At 40.0% G+C, this 21147-nt stretch overlaps 2 protein-coding genes across 3 annotated transcripts in view; one reads left to right on the plus strand and one right to left on the minus strand.

Moving 5' to 3' along the window:
- cpn1 (carboxypeptidase N, polypeptide 1) overlaps nt 1–4258 on the minus strand; it is a 13588-nt gene extending 9330 nt beyond the window's left edge. Inside the window, exons 1-2 of one of the 2 annotated variants that reach the window (XM_020605356.1) lie at nt 4234–4258; nt 1614–1842 (exon numbers count right to left, since the gene is read on the minus strand). In XM_020605356.1, coding sequence (XP_020461012.1) covers nt 1614–1797 — 184 coding nt within the window. In that variant the 5' untranslated portion in view covers nt 1798–1842; nt 4234–4258. Of the gene's footprint in view, nt 1–1613; nt 2043–4233 lie in introns of those variants that run through there. The other variant, XM_020605355.1, reaches the window with a different exon arrangement.
- A 502-nt stretch (nt 4259–4760) lies between these two features.
- itgb3b (integrin beta 3b) lies at nt 4761–20985 on the plus strand. Its single transcript, XM_020605366.1, has 15 exons — nt 4761–4941; nt 5972–6057; nt 6713–6917; nt 7122–7374; nt 9074–9236; nt 9443–9604; nt 9773–9868; nt 10886–10975; nt 11801–11935; nt 13065–13509; nt 16378–16600; nt 16706–16806; nt 17328–17447; nt 19382–19548; nt 20591–20985. The coding sequence occupies exons 1-15, from the start codon at nt 4869–4871 to the stop codon at nt 20657–20659; spliced, it is 2388 nt and encodes a 795-aa protein (XP_020461022.1). The 5' UTR covers nt 4761–4868; the 3' UTR covers nt 20660–20985.
- Nucleotides 20986–21147: the final 162 nt, after the last annotated feature.

The raw sequence follows: 21147 nt of genomic DNA on the forward strand, positions 1-21147 counted from the left end.
CTATCTAAACAGCCTCCCCTTTTTTCTAGGGTTCCCTCCTTTCAAGGGTCCCTTCATTAATCACTGCTGCAGCATTGGAAGAGCTAAGGACCCCCAGAGCTACCACTAAATTCTGTAGAGTGGGGTAGTGTAACTTTAGAAAGGTGTTTGTCTAGTATTTATGATTTTACCCTATGCCCACAGCACATAACCCTGTGTTCTTGAAATGATTTGTATGTCTACTTTTCACTTGAAACAGTACTTCTGGGTTTGGGGAGCTGGACATTGTGTGGAAAAGCACATGCTTCCAAATTTATGAACACATGTCACTAATTGCTTCAGGCACCCAAATGGCAGCTTGGCACTATAAATCATCGCTTTTTCTTTAACAAGGCCAACTGGCCTCAAGTTCAGACAACAGTGTTGGCTCTATCATGCTGCTTTAAAAACACACACACACACACACACACACACACACACACAAACTCAGCAGCATGTGAAAGCAATGAACTTCCTAAAGGATGCAAGAGGCTTGACCCAGACAAGACCTCATGTCACTCCCCTTCGTGAAGTACCCGGTTCCTGTTTTTCCCCTTCGGTCACCTTGCAACAGAAGAGGCACACATCCTTCTATTCTACTGAAGGAAGCTCTTACGTGTGCAAATGCAGAAAAAAAATGCAAGCTCAGCCTCAGCCAAATATGCATTCCCTTAAGTTGTCAAGCTTTTTTTTTTTTTCAAATAGCTGTGACTACAAATGTAAGAATGGAAAAACTTTTAAAATCACTTAGAAAAGAATGACCCTTTGGCTTGTTTTCAATACAAACAACTATAATGAGGTTATGGTTTTCAATTTGCAGTCAATGTGCAGAATAAACACATGAAGTGCTGATTCGGTGGTTAGGAAAAGAGGGAAAGACAAGCAAATCTTTTACTAGAGTGGGTTCAGGGTTAAAGTCTTGTTGACTCAAAGTGAACCCATGTCTTCGGCTCAGCTTTGAATAACACCCCACATTTTGACAGTGGTTGGATGGCAAAAATATAAATGAATCACAGATGTTGTCTTGGTTCTTTCACTTTTGCCTTTTCTTGTTCACGTTAAGTATATCACAAACACTTCACCAAAAAAAAAAAAAAAAAAAAAGTCAGCTTGGGAAAACTCCTCCTTTTCGCCTTTACCGTTAAGCCACACAGTAAGTCAGCCTCATAAAGTTAAATCCAAAAAGTTCATCTTCCCCCTGCAGACTGCTCTATGTCTTGCCAGCTATGTTCTGAATCCCCACAGCCCAAACTGCAAAAAAAATGGTCCGACAGTGACAGGGCTGGGACATTAGAAATCCATAATCATTTAAAATCCATTTGCTGTACCACTAGAACACTGTATTATGTTTGTTTTTCAGCTTTATATGCTTAGGGGCATTAGAAAGAATATATGTTAGGTATCATATAGAAAACTCATATAAACTAACTTTTAAATTTTGATTTAACGAAATATGATATTAGCTTGAAATTAGGTGTCTGTTATTATGAACAACTCCCTCTAGTCCCTAGCATGCTTAATGAAAACACTTAGGATGTTAATGTAACCTACCCATCCACCCTGGACATTCACACAATGAATCAGGTGTTACTCACATGCTTCGTGGATTCCCGGGTGATCACTGAATTCCAGCACGTAGAGGTGGCGTCCCTCTATACTGCGCCCGATGCTGTAAATGCGTGTGATGTAGTGGCACTCGTTCTGCACTGCAAACAGGGCTCGCACCATGTCTTCGTATTGGTGATGCTGGAAGTCTGATCCTGACACCGGGAGCCCCATCAATCCCGACAGGACAGCACAGAGCCAGGGAAGAGTCCACCCCCGCTGCATGGTCCACCAGCCCAAGTTGTGCAGCACAGGAGGAGAGGAGAGGAGGCTGGTGAAGAGAATGCCTACAACTGTGCAACACACTCAGATGTATATTTATCTCTTTACACACCAAACATACTGCTTTACTCCCTGCTGTCTCTCTCTCTCTCCTTTCTTGTTACCCTTCTTTCTCCTTCCCTCCCTCTCCCTCTGCCTCCTCCCACATACAGTCCTCACACTGAAGAGCAAGTATGGACAGCCCCTAGCTCCTTCTTTGTCTCACTCTCCTCCGCCAGCTGCTTCTCTCCCTCTCTCTTTTGCTCTGGGCCCTTGTCAAGTACATGCTACTTGCTTTATTGGCGCCTAGAATGCTTCTGCTTCAAATAGTTTTCCTCACAGCGCCTTCGGCTCTCTGCACACACAATCAGAATTTCATTCTGTCTCTGAAACACTCGTTTTCTGTCCCTTTCTTTGTCTCTAACCCTTGTTCTATACTCCCTTCCTGGGAAAGAGGGGTTGTTTCCATGGCACTACTCTCCCCAACCCCTGCAGCCCTCAATCATCCATTCATTAACTCTTAAGTCAACACACAACCCCTGTGTGTCTGTGTGTGTGTGCACGTGTGCACCTCTACTCCTCAGACGAATCACTGTGAGAGCTCTTCTGCAACCTTTGGACTGGTTTTGTTGTTCTGTTTCCCTGAAGCAGCATTCATACACACACATAGAAAACATAATCTCTTGCTCATATGGCTCAGAGAAGAATGACCAAATGCTGCAATTAAACTTCCAAAAGACACCGGCTGATGCCAAGACACATGCACCCCCCACAAACACACAGACACACACTGCAGAGTGTGCATGGGGTGCTGTCAATCAAACCTGCTGGAGAAAAGAGGAGCCTTTTCCTCACAGAAAGTTGTGCAATGTCTTGTGGAAGTTTCAAAAAAGAGAGAAGGAAAGGCAAAACATGAAGCAAGAGTTGCAGATGGAAAATTGAGCAACAGGAGGCTCTAGAAAGGAGAATCATCAAAAAAGATGAAGAGAAGAGGAACAACTTACAGAAATGGAAGGAAAGCAGGAGAGAGTGTAAGGGAGGGAGATACAGACAGAAATGTAGTCAAAGGTAAAAACCAAAGTGTCACAATTACACATCATATTCTGGATAAGCTAACAAAGGCTGCTGTGGACTGGTCCTCATTGTGTCTGCTGATGACTGTGTTTCTTCTGCTTCACTGTTTACATCTCATATGCCTCCAAGCTCAGCTCCTCATGCACCAGTCACTGAGTAGGTCCTTAGGTTCATAATCATCCTTACCAAAAGGCATGAAGGAGAATGACTTTGACCCCTTCACAGGCTGATGCACCCTTCACATGCGTTCAGAGGCTCTATAGATCACTCCTTGTATGAAAATGTGGATATAATTGGTACAACAACTGTGAAGACAGGTCTGAGGAGTGCTTGGAGTATAAAATAATGCATTATTAAGCCATATAAACTAATAAAATCGCAGACTGTGATTGTCATTTCTTTTAAAGACAAAAGTATTTATATTTGTTAGATCACATGTGTCAAACTCAAGGCCCGCGGGGGGAATCCGCCCCACCGGATCATTTTATGTGGCCCTCGAAAGCTTAAAATGCGTATGGTTGTCTTAAAATAAAAGTCTATACTACTTGAAAATGTACACTGATCATAAACTACATCTCCCACAATGCACGTCGATTTCGGGACCTGCGAAGTATTGGCATCCCGCCACTAGATGGCAGTGTTTTGCCTTCAGCATTTAATCAGCAACTTCCCGATAACTGGAAATGAGAAATACAATACAAAACAATTAATTCCAAAATGTCAAAGAAGAGTTTGATACAGAAGGAAGGGAATTTAACGAAAGGTTGGAAGGCGAATATTTGTTTCTGCTTCAAGGAGAAAACCCGGTGTCTTGAGGCAGTGTCACCGGTGAAGACCAAACACGGAGCTTAACATGCTAAATTTAGCCTCCAAAAAAAACAAAACAATGAATTGTCAAAGAATTAAGAGACAGACTGCAATTCTGCAATCCTGTTTGGTCCGCGACTTTGACTGTGGTTTAATTTTCGGCCCCTTTTGTGACACCACTGTGTAAGAGGGTTCAACCAACGCATTCATGTATAAACTGACCTGTTCTTAAACCAGATGTGCCTTTCTTACTTACTTTAAAAGACTAAGTGTGGTTCTCACATTTAGAGTCTGTGTCGAAAGCAAGAAATAAAAGAAATTCAGTCAAGCTTTGGGCATCCAAAATCAACAGTTTTATTACAAACAGCAGCCAGATGTTTATTTAATGGGAACAAACTTAGCTATACCAACATACGTTTGGGTCATTACTCTGTTATGTGTTGCATTAATAAAAGAAAATAGTCTTACCCGCCCCTAATAAATCCTGCATCTTAAATGTTTGGACCCACCAAGTTGTGCTCAACCTTACAATTTATGTCCACTAGAGGGCAGTGTAAACTAACGCAAATCTCAAATAATGTAGGCTTGATTGGTGTTTTATTCCTATTATGCCTATTGTCTTTTTGTACACTACAATAAAGCCTACATATTTTAATTAAGCAGTTAAGTCAAAATTATTTTAACAGTGCTGAGAAAGTATACAGAAATTTAATTTTCACAACATCTAATCTGTCTTGGTTGTTAATTGAAATTGGTATAAATGTATGATATTTAGATATTGCATTATTGCACCCTGTGCGATATTCAGTAAAACAAACTTTTAAACACAACAAGGTCCCAGCTGGTATACTAAAGTGTATCAGACCTGCTCACCAAAATAAAACCACCCAACACACCTCTGTGGGCGCTGCGCGTTTCCCACCCACTACTTTTAATATTGTAATAATGAAAGGAAGGGAAGTAGGAGGGCGGCTTTTAGGCATTTGACTGTATTTGGAATTGCGTCGATTACATATGAAAGTTTTTTTTTCTTGGTCTTTGCTGGTTGCACTCACACCGCAGCTCACTGGCAGCCCCTTATTTCACAGAGTGCGCGCACCAGGATGGGTGCTGTTCCGGCGCAGAGGATACTATGGATTGGCGTTTTGATCTTTAGTGGAATAAAACAAGGTTGCGGTGAGTTATAACTTTATTATTCTGCTGTTTTTATATTTGTGCCTATGTAGCCAAGAGTATGTCGCAGTGAAAGAAGCATTATGCTGTCCCAGCACAATGCATTTGAAGCAAGTGTTCAACAACATAAGACTTTAAAATTATGTTCTGAAATTCCTTTCAAAAGAGACAGAATGCGTTTGTCCGACAAACGTCCAGCTTAGCGTGACGATGCGTTTAGTTTGCAACATATAGGCCTGCATCATTTTGGAACAAACATTCATGTCCTTTAGCCTAAGTAAAAGTACCAATACAGCAATAAAAATTTTTTTTTAAAAAACCTTTCCATTACAAACAGAACTCGTGCATTTAAATGTTTTCTTAAGTAAAATACAAAAGTGTTAGTATCTAAATGTATTTAAAGTAAGCAGCTCAGATCAACCATAGTCACATGAATAATGTGTGAATGCATGAATGAATACATAATATCTTGTAGCTGGTCAGAGTGGAACTAGTTGTACACAGTCAGCAAGTCCGGTGAGGCTACTTCATTATAAAGGATAATGAAATAGTAAAGTACCTTAAAATTGTTTTACATACAATACCTGACTACTTTCCACCAATTTATAACCAACACATGAAATTCCTCTCAGATTGGTATCACTGCATCAGATGCAGGTCTAAAAATGTAATTTTCTTAAGAATCAAACAAACAAAAAAACTGTATGTTTAACTTGTTCAGAATCAGAATCAACTTTATTGGCTAGGTGTGTTGAACACAAAGAATTTGACTCTGGTACAACGGCTCTCGATGTGCATGTAAATATCCCCATGCAAGGAAACAGAAGGGGAATCTTTCTTTTGGCTTCAACCTTTTACTAGAAAATAAACCAGTATTCTGATGCCGCATCTAAAAGTTGAGTTTCCTGTGCAGTTACATGGATTTTCTATATGTTATAAGAATTTCTATAGTTAACAATCATATTTTTTTCCACATTGGAGTTGAACATTACTAATAAAGAATTTTTGAAAACTCATTCTTCTTTTGTCACAGGTTCAAATGTGTGTACCACCAGAGGGGCCAGCACCTGCAAGCAATGTCTGGCTGTGCACCCCAGCTGTGCGTGGTGCCTCCAGGAGGTGGGTTGCTTTTCCACTTCACTTCATTTAGGCAGTCTGCCAGCCAAGCTGGTGCAGGGTGGTACAGATCTCCTCATCAGCCAGGTAGACTGGCTGAGCTATGAGGACATCAGATAGTTTCAGGTGAAAAGTAAAAGAACACGTTAACCCTTTGATCTTTGTACTAACATCTGTCTAGGTTTTGATTTAATTCATAGTGACTTAAATCCTGTAACCACATCTGGATATAGTCATATTTTCTGTTTCAAATTCAGCTTAGGAGTGAACAAAATTTTCTCAGGATGACTTCAGCCTGAAAGATGGTGTTCAGAAGAATTAGTTTAACTGTTTGAGGGTGTTCTGATAGGATGTTTCACTTAAATTTGAGGTGCAGGTTTGTTGGAGAGATGTCGAATTGCTTTGTCACTCCAGGAAATGTTTTTTTAAGTAACATATTGTTGGGCTGTTTCTTGACTTAGTCATCCCCATTATCATTTAACCTTTAAATGAATACAATATGCCCTTTTCTCTCAACCAAGCTTTATTACAGATAGGAATTCTGTAAATAAACAACTATTGGATTACATTTTAATAAATTAAAGAACTTCCAAACAAATGTGAAGGTTCCTGGAAATTGCCTGCTCTTCTGCATTAGATTTTGTGCCTCTTCTGTCAGAACTTTGGCCAGGGAGGTGCCAGCTTGTCCCGCTGCGACCTGGAGAGTAACCTGGTGGCAGCGGGCTGTGCTCCGTCAGCTCTAGAGTCTCCAAGCAGCAAAATGCAGGTGATTGAAGACCGGCCCCTCAGCAACAAGGCAGCAGGGGCCACACAAGATGTCACCCAGATCAAGCCCCAAAATCTCCACATCATCTTGAGACCAGGTGAGCTGCTTCTTCTCAGTTTGTGGTTTTTATATCTATGACCTAAATAAAGATTCTAACATAATGGCAAGAAGAGAAATGCTTTCATTCAGAGGGAAGTCACACAAGAAAGAAGTAAAGAAGTGTAGTATTATCACTGAGTGTTTGAAAAGATGCACACAAAAAACATAAAGCTATAAAAAAGGTATCTATCACATATCCCAGACGATGCTCAGCGTTTCACAGTGGAGGTGCGTCAGGTAGACGACTACCCCGTGGATCTCTACTACCTAATGGACCTCTCCTACTCCATGGATGACGACCTCTTCGTTCTGAGGACGTTGGGCAAAGGTCTTGCGGAGGCCATGAGTAGCACCACCAGCAACCTCCGCATGGGATTTGGGGCTTTTGTGGACAAGCCGCTCTCACCGTATATGTTCATCTCCCCCAAAGAGGCTTTGAAGAACCCTTGCTACAGGTACAGGGAAAGTGAGAATATGTCAGCATGATCGATGCCACGCTGTCCTCTTGCATTATTTTTTATCAAGAGTGTATTATTTTTCCATCTTGGACAATACAGTGGGGTCCTGCAATTTTGTGACAACCACTGTCAAATTGTGAACTTAAATTCCTCGTTATTGGTTTCTGAATGAATTCATGTTGATCAGCATTTTAAACATAGTTGCATATGTCTTCTGCTTTAGAGACATAAGTTCAAAATGTAACTGTGGGAAATACGCTGACCTTAGCAGGGGGAAACGTAAAACCTGCTGCTGCTGCACAGATTAAACAAACAAGATATAACATTTTAATTACTGATTGTTAGAAGTGTTTGTATTTTTAGACACAAGGCCATTTTTATCAAATTAGTCTTTATGCTAAGCTCAGCTAACTCTCCTCTAGGTTCATATTTAACATACAGTTATAGAGGAGGTTAACATGTTTACTTGTCTGTACATAAGTAGCTAAACTGAATCCAGACCACTTTGTAATGGAAAGACTATTTTAGTGGCTACATACCCAGTGGTGTTGATTTCAGAGGTTGTTTATGTCTGCATCTGGGAAGCAGCTTCATTATGCAGATGATGTCATTTATGTGAGGACACCTTTAAACACAGTGTTGCTCAGGGTCAGAGTCACAGCACTTGTTAAAAGCTTACAGTGGCTCCTTAGTGCTTGGTCAGCTGCTGTGAATCAGTGCAGGCAATCTACTCAGAAAGTAGGAGTGTCCCAGTGCAAGCTGAGCTACTCTCTGGTGGATTTGGTGGGTTCCAGTTTCTTATGGTCATTTATGTTCCCCTCTTACACACAGTCTGGTGTGATCTAGCCTCCAGGAATGTTTGGACAAGTGATAAGATAAGTGGAGAATTTCAGTTTAGTGGTGCAAAATACAAAGAGAAAGAGGGGTCCACTGGCAGAAGAGAATGTTTTTAACCAAATGATGAACAGAAGAAACAGCTCTACCCATAATGTGCTTTGTGTCAATGTCAGTCGGTCCACTTTGGTCCAGACTGGAATATCTCAATATTTATTTGGTGGATTACCTTGAAATTTGATACAGACATTGACGGTCCTCTCCAGTTGAATCCTACTGGCTTTGATGATCCTTGGACCTTTCATCTAGCATCACCAGAAGGTCAAATGTTTCACTTATACTGTGAAATATCTCAACATCTACTTCTCAAACGATCTAGTCTAATAACTCCGGTGTTCCTCTGGCTTTTCCTTTAGTGCCACTTCCAGATTAACATTTGTAGATTTGATATAAACCATTAACTTCTTCATTAGCCTCAGTTGTACTTTCTGTTTAGTGCTGTTTAGCACCATGCTAAACTAAGACAGTCATCGAGGAAACAAACACATTTTATAGTGCTTAGCTTAGGTTTGTGTCTAAGTACAGCATCACACAGTTTGTAGACTCATAGTCTTGTTCCTTAATGCCATAAGAGGAAGTAGGGCCGAGTGAAATATGGCACAAAGGCTGTCATGTCAAACTGTCTTCTGGAATATAACTGAATGCAACTAACAAAACATTAAAATTTCAGAAAAATCCACTTCTGACCATTTATGTCAATAACGAGGTCACCATTTTTATAGTAGCATATAAAGTGATATATGAAAAAAATCATTATTGAACAGCAGTTCTTCTGATCAGCTGATCTCTGTTTGATTGACAGCATTAACAAGACCTGTCTGCCCCAGTTTGGCTACAAACACGTTCTATCTCTGACGGAGGAAGTGGGACGCTTCACGGAGGAAGTGAAGAAGCAGATAGTGTCCAGGAACCGAGATTCCCCAGAGGGAGGCTTTGATGCCATCATCCAGGCTGCTGTGTGCAAGGTGGAGAGGCAGAGTGCATGTGCATACACACCTGTTGTCCCATAACTCATTACTTTTTTTGTCACACACATACACACCCATAAACATTAAATAACTGATTTTTTTTTTCTATTGATGAAGGTGTCCACCAAACTGGAAATGTGTTTTTGAAGATTTCAATGACTAGTAACAGTTTTGTTTTTTTGACATGGTTTGATCGAGACTAGGATCGGATCGGTTGGCGCCCAGGTGCCTCTCACCTTCTGATCTTTACGTCTGATGCTAAGACGCACCTGGCTCTTGACGGTCGCCTGGCAGGAATCGTGCAGCCCAACGATGGGCAGTGCCACCTCAACTCTGACAACATTTACAGCATGTCTACCACCATGGTTTGTGTGTACTGCTGTGTGTTTGGTATGCAGACAGTAGAGAGGCAGCATGAGGGAGAAACAGAGAGAATGAAATACTTAAAATATGTCACTGTAAAAGTATGAAAAGGAACAGTTCATTGTTTCTGTGTGCATGTGCTAACCACGCTGTCCTGTTTGCCCCCACAGGATTACCCATCTCTTGCTCTGATCACAGAGAAGATGTCAGAGAACAACATCAACCTCATCTTTGCTGTAAACGAATCTGTGGTTCCTCTGTACCAGGTAGGGAACTCTGCAGGTGGCGCTGAGCATGCGCAGTATTTTGTTCTGTCCAAGTTCAGATCAAGACTTAGACATAGTGAATATGCAGGGACCAATTCTAAAAAAAGCAAAACATATAAATGAATGTTTTTAAACTGAAGCTGAGAAGATGACAGACTGTAATCATCTTGTCTTGAATACACTCTAGTGTTTTAGGTAAGCCCCGCAAACCTCACTGGCTTTAATCAGAGATTCTTGGATCCTGCACTGGAAGAATGGAAATCCACAAATAATCACTACTAAACACTGTTCAGACACGGCAAAATACAAACTCACTTTTGCCCAAATTGCAAACACTGTTGCAACTAAAGGGTCTATTCACAGGAATTGCAGACAATTAGAGAAGTGAGTATCATTGTGTGTGTTATGGAAGTCGAGGATTAAAGAACTCTGGGTACACACGAATTAGGGCATCATGTTATCATCAAAAATGGAAATATATGGACATTTATTCATCATGTAAGGTGAATTTGACATTTTCGACCCATTTGGAGGAGTGTAATAGCTAATTTTCACATGGTTTACAATATTTATTAGGTCTTAAAGGGTGTATTATATACAGTATATTAGCACTCCTGCGTTTCTGTCACATAACGCACCACTTCTCCCAGAAAACTGTTGCAATCACAAATTCTTTGGTATTGTCCATTTTAACTGGTTGCAAGTGTGATTTCTATGTTGCCAGTATCTGTAGACTGCTACAGGTGAGTTTCATTAGAAATTAAAGAAGCACCATATGCTTGAAATACAACTATTTCTGATGATTTTGTGTTGTTCCAATGCAAACGAAAGAAATAAAGATGACAATACCAAAGAATTTCTGAGTGCACAAGTGGTGCATTATCTGACAGAAATGCAGGTGTGCCATTATTTTTGGCCATGACTGTATTTATAACTGACGATACATCAATGAATATAATATTTTCTCTGACTGTGTAGAATGACAACAATCCTACAGTTTGTCTCTTTGTCTTGTAGAAGTACAGTGAACTGATTCCTGGCACAGCAGTAGGAACACTGTCTATTGACTCAAGCAACATTATCGAGCTCATATCGAAGGCCTATGCTGTAAGTGTTACACACACACACACACACACACACACACACACACACACACCCTTGGCTGAGGGGATGACTTGTGTCTGTTGATGCACACACCCACAGTGTCTGAGTCATGCACACTCAAGCCAGTGTCTTAGCAGAAATTCCACCATGGCCAAAGTGTGAAGCTCACCCAATGTAGGAGACGTCTGGCTGTGTTTCAGTGTTTATGTTCTGTTTGGGTTTGTTATGCAAGTGAAAGCGAAAATGCTGAAAACTGATTTTAGCCTGAATCCTGGCTGTAACTTTGTCATGTTTGTCCAGGAGCACATACAGGCGTGTGGGCTAAAGTGTGGACTTTTGTCTCTACACCCCAAAAAACAAAACACCTAGGCCTACATGGGTAGGTGGCTGTGGCTCATGAGGTAGGGCAGTCGTCTCCTGACCAGCAAGTTGGTGGTTCGACTCCCGGTCTCCCCGCATGCCTAAGTGTCCCTGAGCAAGACACTGAACCCCGAATTGCTCCTGGTGGCTTGACTAGCGCCGGTGCATGGCAGCTTGTCGTCATCAGTGTGTGAATGTTGTGTGTGAATGGGTGAATGGTGTATCATCTCTGTAAAGCGCTTTGGCCAGTGCAACACACTGTGAGAAAGCGCTATATAAAATACAGTCCATTTACCATTTACCATTTACATGTAATTGGAAAGGAAAAAAGATCTTCTTATAATAATAACATTATAATTTATTGATATTAGGTTTTAACCAACTTTTTTTTTTACCTGTAATAAGCTAAATTTAAACCTAGGATGTGATTTTTTTTTTCCTACTGTTCTTCTTTGTCTGTGTTTTCAGAAAATCCGTTCCAAGGTGGAGCTGGAGCTTCAAGGTGTCCCAGAGGAGCTGTCCCTGTCTTTTAATGCCACCTGTCTGAACGGAGAGCTCATCCCTGGCCTTAAATCCTGCTCTGGGCTCAAAATAGGAGACACGGTCAGTCACCGAAAATAGTCGGAATGATCTGTATTTACTACTGTCTTTTTGTTTTTGTAAACTTCTTCCCATTTATATCTTGGTAATTATTTTTGTCAGACTAAGGAGGTACATTAGCAAAAGGTTTCCTCTCAACAAGATGATTCATATTCAGCTTTCAAAAACAGGTTTTTATAAGAAACAAATCTTCACAGGTCATCTTCTTTGTTAGGGATGTATCAGTTAGAAATGATTTACATGTGGTGTAACAAGACTAGTAAGCCCATTGATACAAAAGTTAAATAAAAAATTAAACTTTACTGTATAAATTTCACTAGAAACAATTACATGGGCTACTGTATTAACACAGTACGGTGATAGTTTTCTATCAGCCAAGAGACTAGTGGCTTAATCATGTCTTCATTGCAAAAATAACATGTTACTTACTTCCATGTACTATTTTTCATCTTCTTTTCTGTCTTTTTCCATTTCCTGTCTTGCTTCTATTGACATGCTTTTAAAGTTGGATTTTCCCCTTTACAAAAAATGGAAATAGTGGATCAGAACTGTCTCTCTCAGTTAGTGTCTTCATGTCTTTCCATCCCTCTGCTGCCAACTCTACTTGGAGAAATTGGCTGCTTATATAGTTCTCTCCATCCGTCTTTTGCATTTTTTATTTATCACAGCCTTTTTTGGCTCTTTCCTTTGTTTTCTTCTCACTCCAGGTGACATTTTTTAACCTCCACACATTTCTTTCTCTCTCTGCATGAGCTCCTTTTATTTTTTCCATATATGGCTGTCTCTCCAGATGTAGTAACTTCCCATTCTTGGACATTTACCAGATTTGGATGTAATGCTGAATGAATCAATTACATTAACCAAGTACATATGGAGACATTCACATCACTGTGCTCTTTCTGCTGACAGTAATTAGATAATGAATGAAATTTACCAAACATGAACATTAAATGAACCATTAAAGTGCTGGTTCATGTGAAGTAATCCGTGCCATAGGGATATAGAAGCATGACTGGCTTTACAAAGTGTGTCTGTGTATGAGAGTACAGTATATGTGAGTGTAAACATGTGAACCACATACTTTCATCCCAGATATGACTTGTTACACTTTCATTTCCCTCCTCTCATTCAGGTCTCTTTCAGTGTGGAGGCCCGAGCTCGGGGTTGCCCCAAACAAAAGAGGAAAACCTTCATCATTAAGCCTGTGGGCTTCAAGGACTCCCTCTCCATCACTGTCACCTTTGAGTGTGACTGCAAGTGCCAGACCAAAGCCCAGACCGATAGCCCAAAGTGTAACCATGGCAACGGTACCTTCGAGTGTGGCATCTGCCTGTGCCATCCGGGTCGCTTAGGACCTCACTGTGAGTGTGCAGAGGGTGACTATAGACCCACAGAGCAGGACCGCTGCAGTGGACCCACAGGCTCTGGGGGGCCCCAGTCTGCCATCTGCAGCGACCGCGGAGACTGTCTGTGTGGCCAGTGTGTGTGCCATAGCAGAGACCTTGGAAAAGTGTGGGGCAAGCTGTGCGAGTGTGATGACTTCAACTGCTTGCGCTACAAAGGGGAGCTGTGCTCAGGTAAGATTGTATGAGTTAAAGTGAAAAAGATGTTTACATTGTTGTTCTTGTGTGTTTGACTGGCAGCATTTTAAGTTCAGTGAGCAGGGTTGAAACAATAAGATGATTAGATTTGTCAGCTGACTGAAATTTAATTGGCCACTATAAAAAATTTCCTTGACTCAAAGGTGACATCTTCAAATGGTTTGTTTTGTCTGATCAACTGTCTAAAATCTGAAGACATTAAATTTGCAAGACACAGAACAGAGAAAACACAAAGGAGAAGTTGGAACGTTGATACAATGACATGTATGATATATAGATGGCTGAGGTTAAAATGGCCCACAATCTTATTGTGGTAAAGTTTCAGTTTCAGTCAGGGCTGGCAGTCTCCTTCACCACACTGACTTGCCTCCCCTTCATCTGGGAAGAATTACATACAATAACAACACTCCCTTCTGCCCAGGATATGGGCTCCATTCACAATAAACATATGGTGTGGTGTGTTTGCATTATGAGTGCGTGAGCTCAGGTTGTATGTGTGTGTAGGCTAGGCCAAGCTTTTTTGCCACAGAGTTCAACATGATTCATGCACAAAGAAAGCTTTTTTCAAGTTCAGCGGTAGAGACACTATGTCACAATCAAGTCAAAACACATGTTGCTACCTGGAGGACATGTATATCTAATCAGGAGTTTTTCAATCTAGGGTTTGCTGCTTAGGCATTAGACCATGTATAGCCATGCTGTCAGGTTTCTTCTAAAAGGAGTCTGATTTAATTGTTTTTTTGCCTTGAGCTTCATCACATTGTTAGATCTACATCATACTCATATTCACCCCCCTCCCCAAAAAAAACCAACAGCACCCACCCTTGCACCAACCCCTGCTGCTCTTACATTTTGTTGTATCCCCCAAAGACCATAGATGACCATGAAAATACCTTTCTGCTTACTAAATGAATGGTTTGATGTAATAAGGCTAAAAATAAACCCATGTTTGGTCAAGAAAGGGCCATGTGGGAGAAGACTGGGAATGTTGTGTGAGAAAAACATGGTCTGCTGTTGTTATGAAATACCTTACTTTGTGCAGGAATCGTTCTTCCTCCCCCTCAGAATCTAACTGAAGGCCAGTGGCCCTGTGGTCAAGTGTAATGACAGTGTGTTCATGGATCATCTTTTACCCATTCAGAGCAATCCAAGCAGCTTCCCGTCTCATTGTTTATCTGGACAATGTTTTGCAGTGATAGGCCACAGTGTTTTCTGTATTGTCATTCTCTTATTGGCATGCACACCCCTTACTTTACACTGTACACTTTACTGTACACACATAGATAACAAGGAATAACAGCAGATGAGTGTTCACAAGTTCACTCAAACAAGCACCGAGTCACACAGCCAAAAATAAACATCATCCAAACACCACAGATACACAATGACATGCACGGACTGTTTACTCAACTCATCAAATTCAGTTGTTTAGAAATGTTCTAAACTTATTTGCATGTAATTTTTGCAGCTTACATAATGGAAGTTGTTTCAGGAAGATGTTCTCTCAACAGAATTAGGATTAGGATATATAGAAAAGCTGTAATGAAGAACAAAAACCAAGATTTTCAAGTGGTTACAGCAGATAGAGAAATTAGCACTAGCTATAGAATCAACATACCCACTTTTAGGAAAAATACAGCAGATTAACAGTCAAAATTGGATAAAGTCAAATGCTGAAAGGAATTTTTGCCTTAAATTTAAACTTTTCCCGGCTTTTCTGTTTTTACAATGTAACTGTAGGTCTCCAGCAGTTGCAGAATCACGACTTACTAATACAGACTTACAAAACCACTAAATACCTTAGCAAAAAGTAAATTTCACTTTTCACTACTGAGAATTTTCCTTTGTAACTTTTGGAATGGCATGGCTGGAAACACATTGTTACAGGTGGATTAAAACATGGCACCACTACATGCCAGCTGATTTTGGACAAGACCAACATCACCTTTTGAGTATTAAAGCTGGGTATTCCTTAAACTAGGAGGAAACAGTGAAATATGGGGGAGTATGACTAAGGGTTCTGGTAAATGCACTCATAACCTCTTAACACGTAGTGGTCAGTCATTTCAATGCCATACTGACTGTGCAAAAGTTGTTTAAACCCACAGAACTTTATTAAACATTCTAGTGGAGTTCCAAAAATTTCCCAAGACACTCCATGTTTTAGTCAGAATTTTGGAGAAATACACATAAAATTATACATAATACTTCTATTTCATAAAATGATGAAGCTATAAACACATGAAGATTTGGAATTACCATACATTTCATTTTATAAAAACATCATAGCTTTAATGAAGGCTTTGAGCAGGCTGATACTGAATACATCAATCTCACACTATTTAAAACAATCATGCACAATAACTGAATCTACAGTCATGTCGACCACTAAGCAGTCCCACCTTTTTCCACCCTCTTGTCCAACTCCCACCACACCCTTATTTTCACGCAGACTTTCACTTGGTCATATTGTCCTGATTTTTTGTTTATGTCCTACCTCTTCTTCTTCCTTCATCTGTTTGTGTAAAGTCATACAAACAACAGCATGAGTGTAGCTTTGTCAGAGAATTCATTAACCTCCTCAACCCCACTGACATTTTGTTGGGTTTATTACCACATACTGGCGTTGTGTAAGCCTTTGCTTTTCAAACCTGCACAACCTGATCTTAAATTTAAATCCCAAGTTGCAGTAATAAATATATCATTATGAACAATGCCATACCAAATATCAATAACAGAACATTTAGGAGTGAATGCTGGGAACATAAATATTTAAATTGTAATTGGATGTGATTTTACCTCTCTGTTTCTCTTTTTTAATCCCTCTCCTTTCTTCCCTCACAGGCCATGGTGTCTGTAACTGTGGTTCCTGCCAGTGTGCACCGGACTGGGAGGGTGAGAACTGTAACTGCTCCAGACGTACTGACACCTGTATGTCACACCTGGGCTTGCTGTGCAGTGGGAGGGGTCAGTGTGTGTGTGGGGCCTGTGAGTGCACCCAGCCTGGTGCCTACGGGACCACGTGTGACAAGTGCCCCACCTGCCCTGGTGCCTGTACCATGAAGAAGTGAGTGGATATTCGGATCATCTTGCACAAACAGTTGTCATGTTTGGTGTCCAAAATGTTACTTGAAATGAGATGGTGAGCTGGTTTATGTTTTTATTCTTTAAGGGAATGTGTGGAGTGTAAGCACTTCAAGAGGGGCAAGCTGTTTGAGGACAACACCTGCTTTCGAATCTGCAAGGACGAGATTGAACTTGTAGATGAATTAGGTGAGACCCACAGCTGACCAGACTCCAGCCTTTTCCAGCCAAAAGTACACTTTAAACCAGGGGTGGACAACTGTGGTCAAGGATACTCTTTACAAATGGTTAACTAATAGCATTTTAATGGCTACACAATCACTTACTAATGCTTCATAGATTCACAAGAGGTCAAAGCCACCATGTCTGCATAAATGGTGGTAAATCATTAATTATAGTCCTGTTTTTTCTTTTCATGGATCTTTGGTAAAGCCATCAGTTACAGCTTCGAAATCGTTTATAAAGAGCGTCTGTTGGAAAGTGAATGGTTATTATCCAAAAAAATGCCTTTTAAATGATAATGTGAATGGTAGGTGTACTGCAAAGTGTTTAAAAGGTTTAACAAAGATGATTTATAGACATCAAGGTAGGCTTTTATACAGTTACAGTGCAAAGGGTCAAAAGGCTTTTTAAAGTCTCCATTGCTCCAAAAACAGAAAAAGAGAAACGTCTTGACTGATGAACCATTTTCTATTTTTGTTTTTGTGCAGTACTCAACGACACAAATGCTGTGAACTGCACTTACAAAGATGAAGATGATTGCGTGGAGCATTTCCAATACGATAAGGATGCCAGTGGCAAGTTGATCTTGTTTCTCATCAAAGAGCCAGGTAAGTGAGGCCCATTCTAAGTGGACACCTGACCTAACAAACAAGTATTTTTGATTATAATAAAGGATCAGATTATTACTTCTAATGTCAGTCATCCACTCTGCAGTTCCTTTTATCTCTACAGCTCATTGTTTTTGTTTCACGGTCCACAGCTTTACAATTTCATCCTCACTGGTCTCAACAAACTCATTACCACTGCCAAGAAAGTTATGTTTTTGGTTCTGTGTGTGTGTGTGTGTGTGTGTGTGTTGGTTAGCAGGATTACGGACAAATGGCCAGATGGATCATCACCATACTTGGTACAGACAAAAGTTAAATTTCAAGGTCACAAAAAATAATGAAAAAACCCCTCATACACACACAAAAATTCCCCATCTTTAACATGGGGCAAAATTTAAAAAAATATTGTCATCAAAAGTTATCAAAATCATTTTAATTTGAAATTTGACACAAACATTTAGGGCGGCAATGTCTATCACCAGACCAAATTTCATCTGGATCCGATCTGGATATTGGATCTGATCATAGCCATTTAAAGTTAACATTGAATGCATTTAATGCATATTTTCTGCCATAACGTGGCCTATAATGAAAATAAATCCTGAAATGTTCAGGTAAAATGCACAGTGTAACTGCCTATCATTCCTTAAAAAATGATCTGCATCCAATCTAGGTCAGGGATTTTATGACACATTTTGTGTTGTTCTGAATCTAATATTTCACAAGGGACCTGTTTGCATGAGTGAATGTTGTTTTCTTGGTGGAGGTACATGCGCTCTCTGAGTGCTCTTGTTTTTAGCTGCACCAGGCAGCTCTGTCCAGCAAAAGGTTCTGTTAAAAAACTACACTACTGGTCAAGAACCAAACAGCAAACAAACAAGGACTAAATATGGACAATAATATATGTGAAAGAGATGAAGGAAGACACAATGACAAAATGTTTATACTGAACTGATAACAAAATCTACCACCATTAATGCATCAATAACCTACAGTACCGTATATTCGTTCTAGCAAACTTCATTGCCTTGTGAAATCAGTGTGTTTTTCTTCACCTAGGTACAGGTTATCATTTTGCTGCTAACACTTCTTCTGCTTGATAAGTGGCCAAATAGAGAGTGTGGGTAGTAAAATAGCCTCTAAATACCACCAGTGCCCAAAGAGAAAGTCTGTCCCCGAGTCTGCTTTTAATGGACGTGTGTGTTTAATTTAAGCATAACTGGGTAGCAGGGAAGAAACCCAAAACTTGCCTTGAACATAGTACACCCTGTTGTGTCAAAGAAGGCCATAAACAGCTGCTCTGCCCCTCAAGGAAGCTGCTGACTCTGCATATCCTCAAGAAGAACAGTTAATAATGGGAAAAGTGACATGTTAATCCAATGTTGTGCTGTAAGGCTTCATGTTAATGACCATGTTGTCTTCATTACTCAAAAAATGTAATATATTACTTGTTACTCTTTTCAAAAATTTATGTTATTACTTTACTTATTAATCCTTGTCAAAAAATAACTAGTTACACCACTTGTAATATTACTTTCCCATTACACCCCACAGATTGGTAATATCTTGTGTGAGGTTACTATTTTCCACTTGAAACCATCTTCCTGTCTGTGACTTAAAACTCCCATTACCTTTTGTTAAACACTGTTATGCTTCACAGATTGTAATTCACATGCTAGAAGGAACCACACTATCTGGTTACGTGCCATGTGTATTAGTACTGTTCTCTGTATTTCAGTGGTACTTTCCTGAATCTGAAAAGTCATAACATTTAGTAGAGGAGTGAGTTGCAGCAAAAGCAGCAGCATCTATGTGAGTGAAGGATGAGACAGGGCGGAAGCTGTGTTATAAAATCAGACTTCCTCTGGCCTGACTTCTGGCTTATCTCCTCCTACAGTATGTGTCCATGTTACTCCACTATCTCTTCCATTCAGACTGCCCCAAGGGTCCAGACATTTTGGTGGTGCTTCTGTCAGTGGCAGGAGCCATCTTGTTCCTTGGCCTGGTGGCTCTGCTTATCTGGAAGCTGCTGGTCACCATCCACGACAGACGGGAGTTCGCCAAATTTGAAGAAGAACGTGCTCGTGCAAAGTGGGACACGGTCAGTAAATATAGTATCAGGGTGACATGGGTGGAACATACTCTGAAATAGTGTACACGGAAACCACCAATGTTGCACTGGCATTAATTTTAAGCACACAAATATGCCTACATCTTCATATACACACACAAACTACCACACACAATGTCTCTTGCTCTCTTTTTCTGAATATGTTTTCTTATTATTAGTGTGGCATGCTGTTACTCCGAGCAGAACAAAAGCCAGCCAATGGAAGGGTTGGCTTAAATTAGCTCATGCTAATTAACATTTACTGGTGATAAGCCTCTTTATGGGCTTAATAACACACCTAAATCCTGGTGGCCTGAAACCACAATCACAGTAGTTTTAAGGTGCTTGGTGAGTAACAGAAGTGAAAACATAACCCACATATCCAAGGTAATATATGCATCTGAGTAGAGTCCAGGAAAGGATGGTTGACATGAGGGGAGGCAACAGTGCGGTGGGTATAGCAGTCGTCTCCCAACCGAAAGGTTGAAGGTTCAAATCTCAACATGTCAAAGTGTACTTGGGTGAGACACTAAATATATTTGTAACTCACTTTCTATTAGTAGCAACAGAATTAAACAGCTCATTTCAAATTCATTCATATCTCACACAAGTCAGAATGCACAGGTTTGCTATGAGAAAATCTTCCAGTATCTGAGGTGTGAGGCAGCAAAGCAATTTGACACATCTTTTCTCAAAGTGGGAGGTCACTAACGTCACACAATTTTTACTAGATACTGAAATTCTCTTGTATTAAATTCTATGCCAAATCAAAATATGTCAGCAAAAAAGTTATTATGATTACTTATTTGGCAAAAATAAATAAAATAAAATAAATGTGTTGGAAAGCCAAGACTGCTCCAACTTTTAATTTAACTCTGGATCAGATTTGTGACATTCCTTCTCTGTTGGAAAACAAAAACTGTGGACATACTTTATATGACTTTTGATAGCCTTTTATTTTGTATTTGGAAAATGCATGAAAGAGTAAGCGCTATTTCTTTCTTTTCCTTTTTCCTGTGTATTTCATAAACAGGGGCACAATCCTCTCTACAAAGGAGCCACCTCTACCTTCACAAATATCACGTACAGAGGAAAAGACTGATGCTACTGAACCAGAATGAGGATGGTCTTTTGTGTTCTTTTTGGGGTGAAGGCACAAAGTCATGTGCAGACCTCTTCTGTTACAAGACAATAATTATAGATTATTTGTGTTTGTAAATATGTAGAAATGATTCTGAGGACACATTGTATCAGGGATTTGAAATATGTGTTGCTAATGGCTTGTTATTACTAAAATATGTTGTGGATATTACATTTCATTCATTCTTTCTTTATGCCATATGTATAATAAGAAATTTGATTACAAATTAACAATAGTTTGGAATATTATAATTTTTGATGTAGTTATTTTGATGAGTTCATGTGAAACAATTCTAAATCAGTGATGATTGTTTTTTGTTTTAAATGTTGAAAACTGTCTTGATAATGTGAGACTGAGCAACCTGAAACTCAGTTTCTCCAAGAAACACACCAAGACAATCATTGTGGTTTCCTGCAATACACTGTGGTTACAGTGAGTCTCATCAAACT

The sequence above is a fragment of the Monopterus albus genome, unplaced genomic scaffold (genome assembly GCF_001952655.1).
Source record: "Monopterus albus unplaced genomic scaffold, M_albus_1.0 scaffold69.1, whole genome shotgun sequence".
Taxonomy (NCBI): Eukaryota; Metazoa; Chordata; class Actinopteri; order Synbranchiformes; family Synbranchidae; genus Monopterus; species Monopterus albus.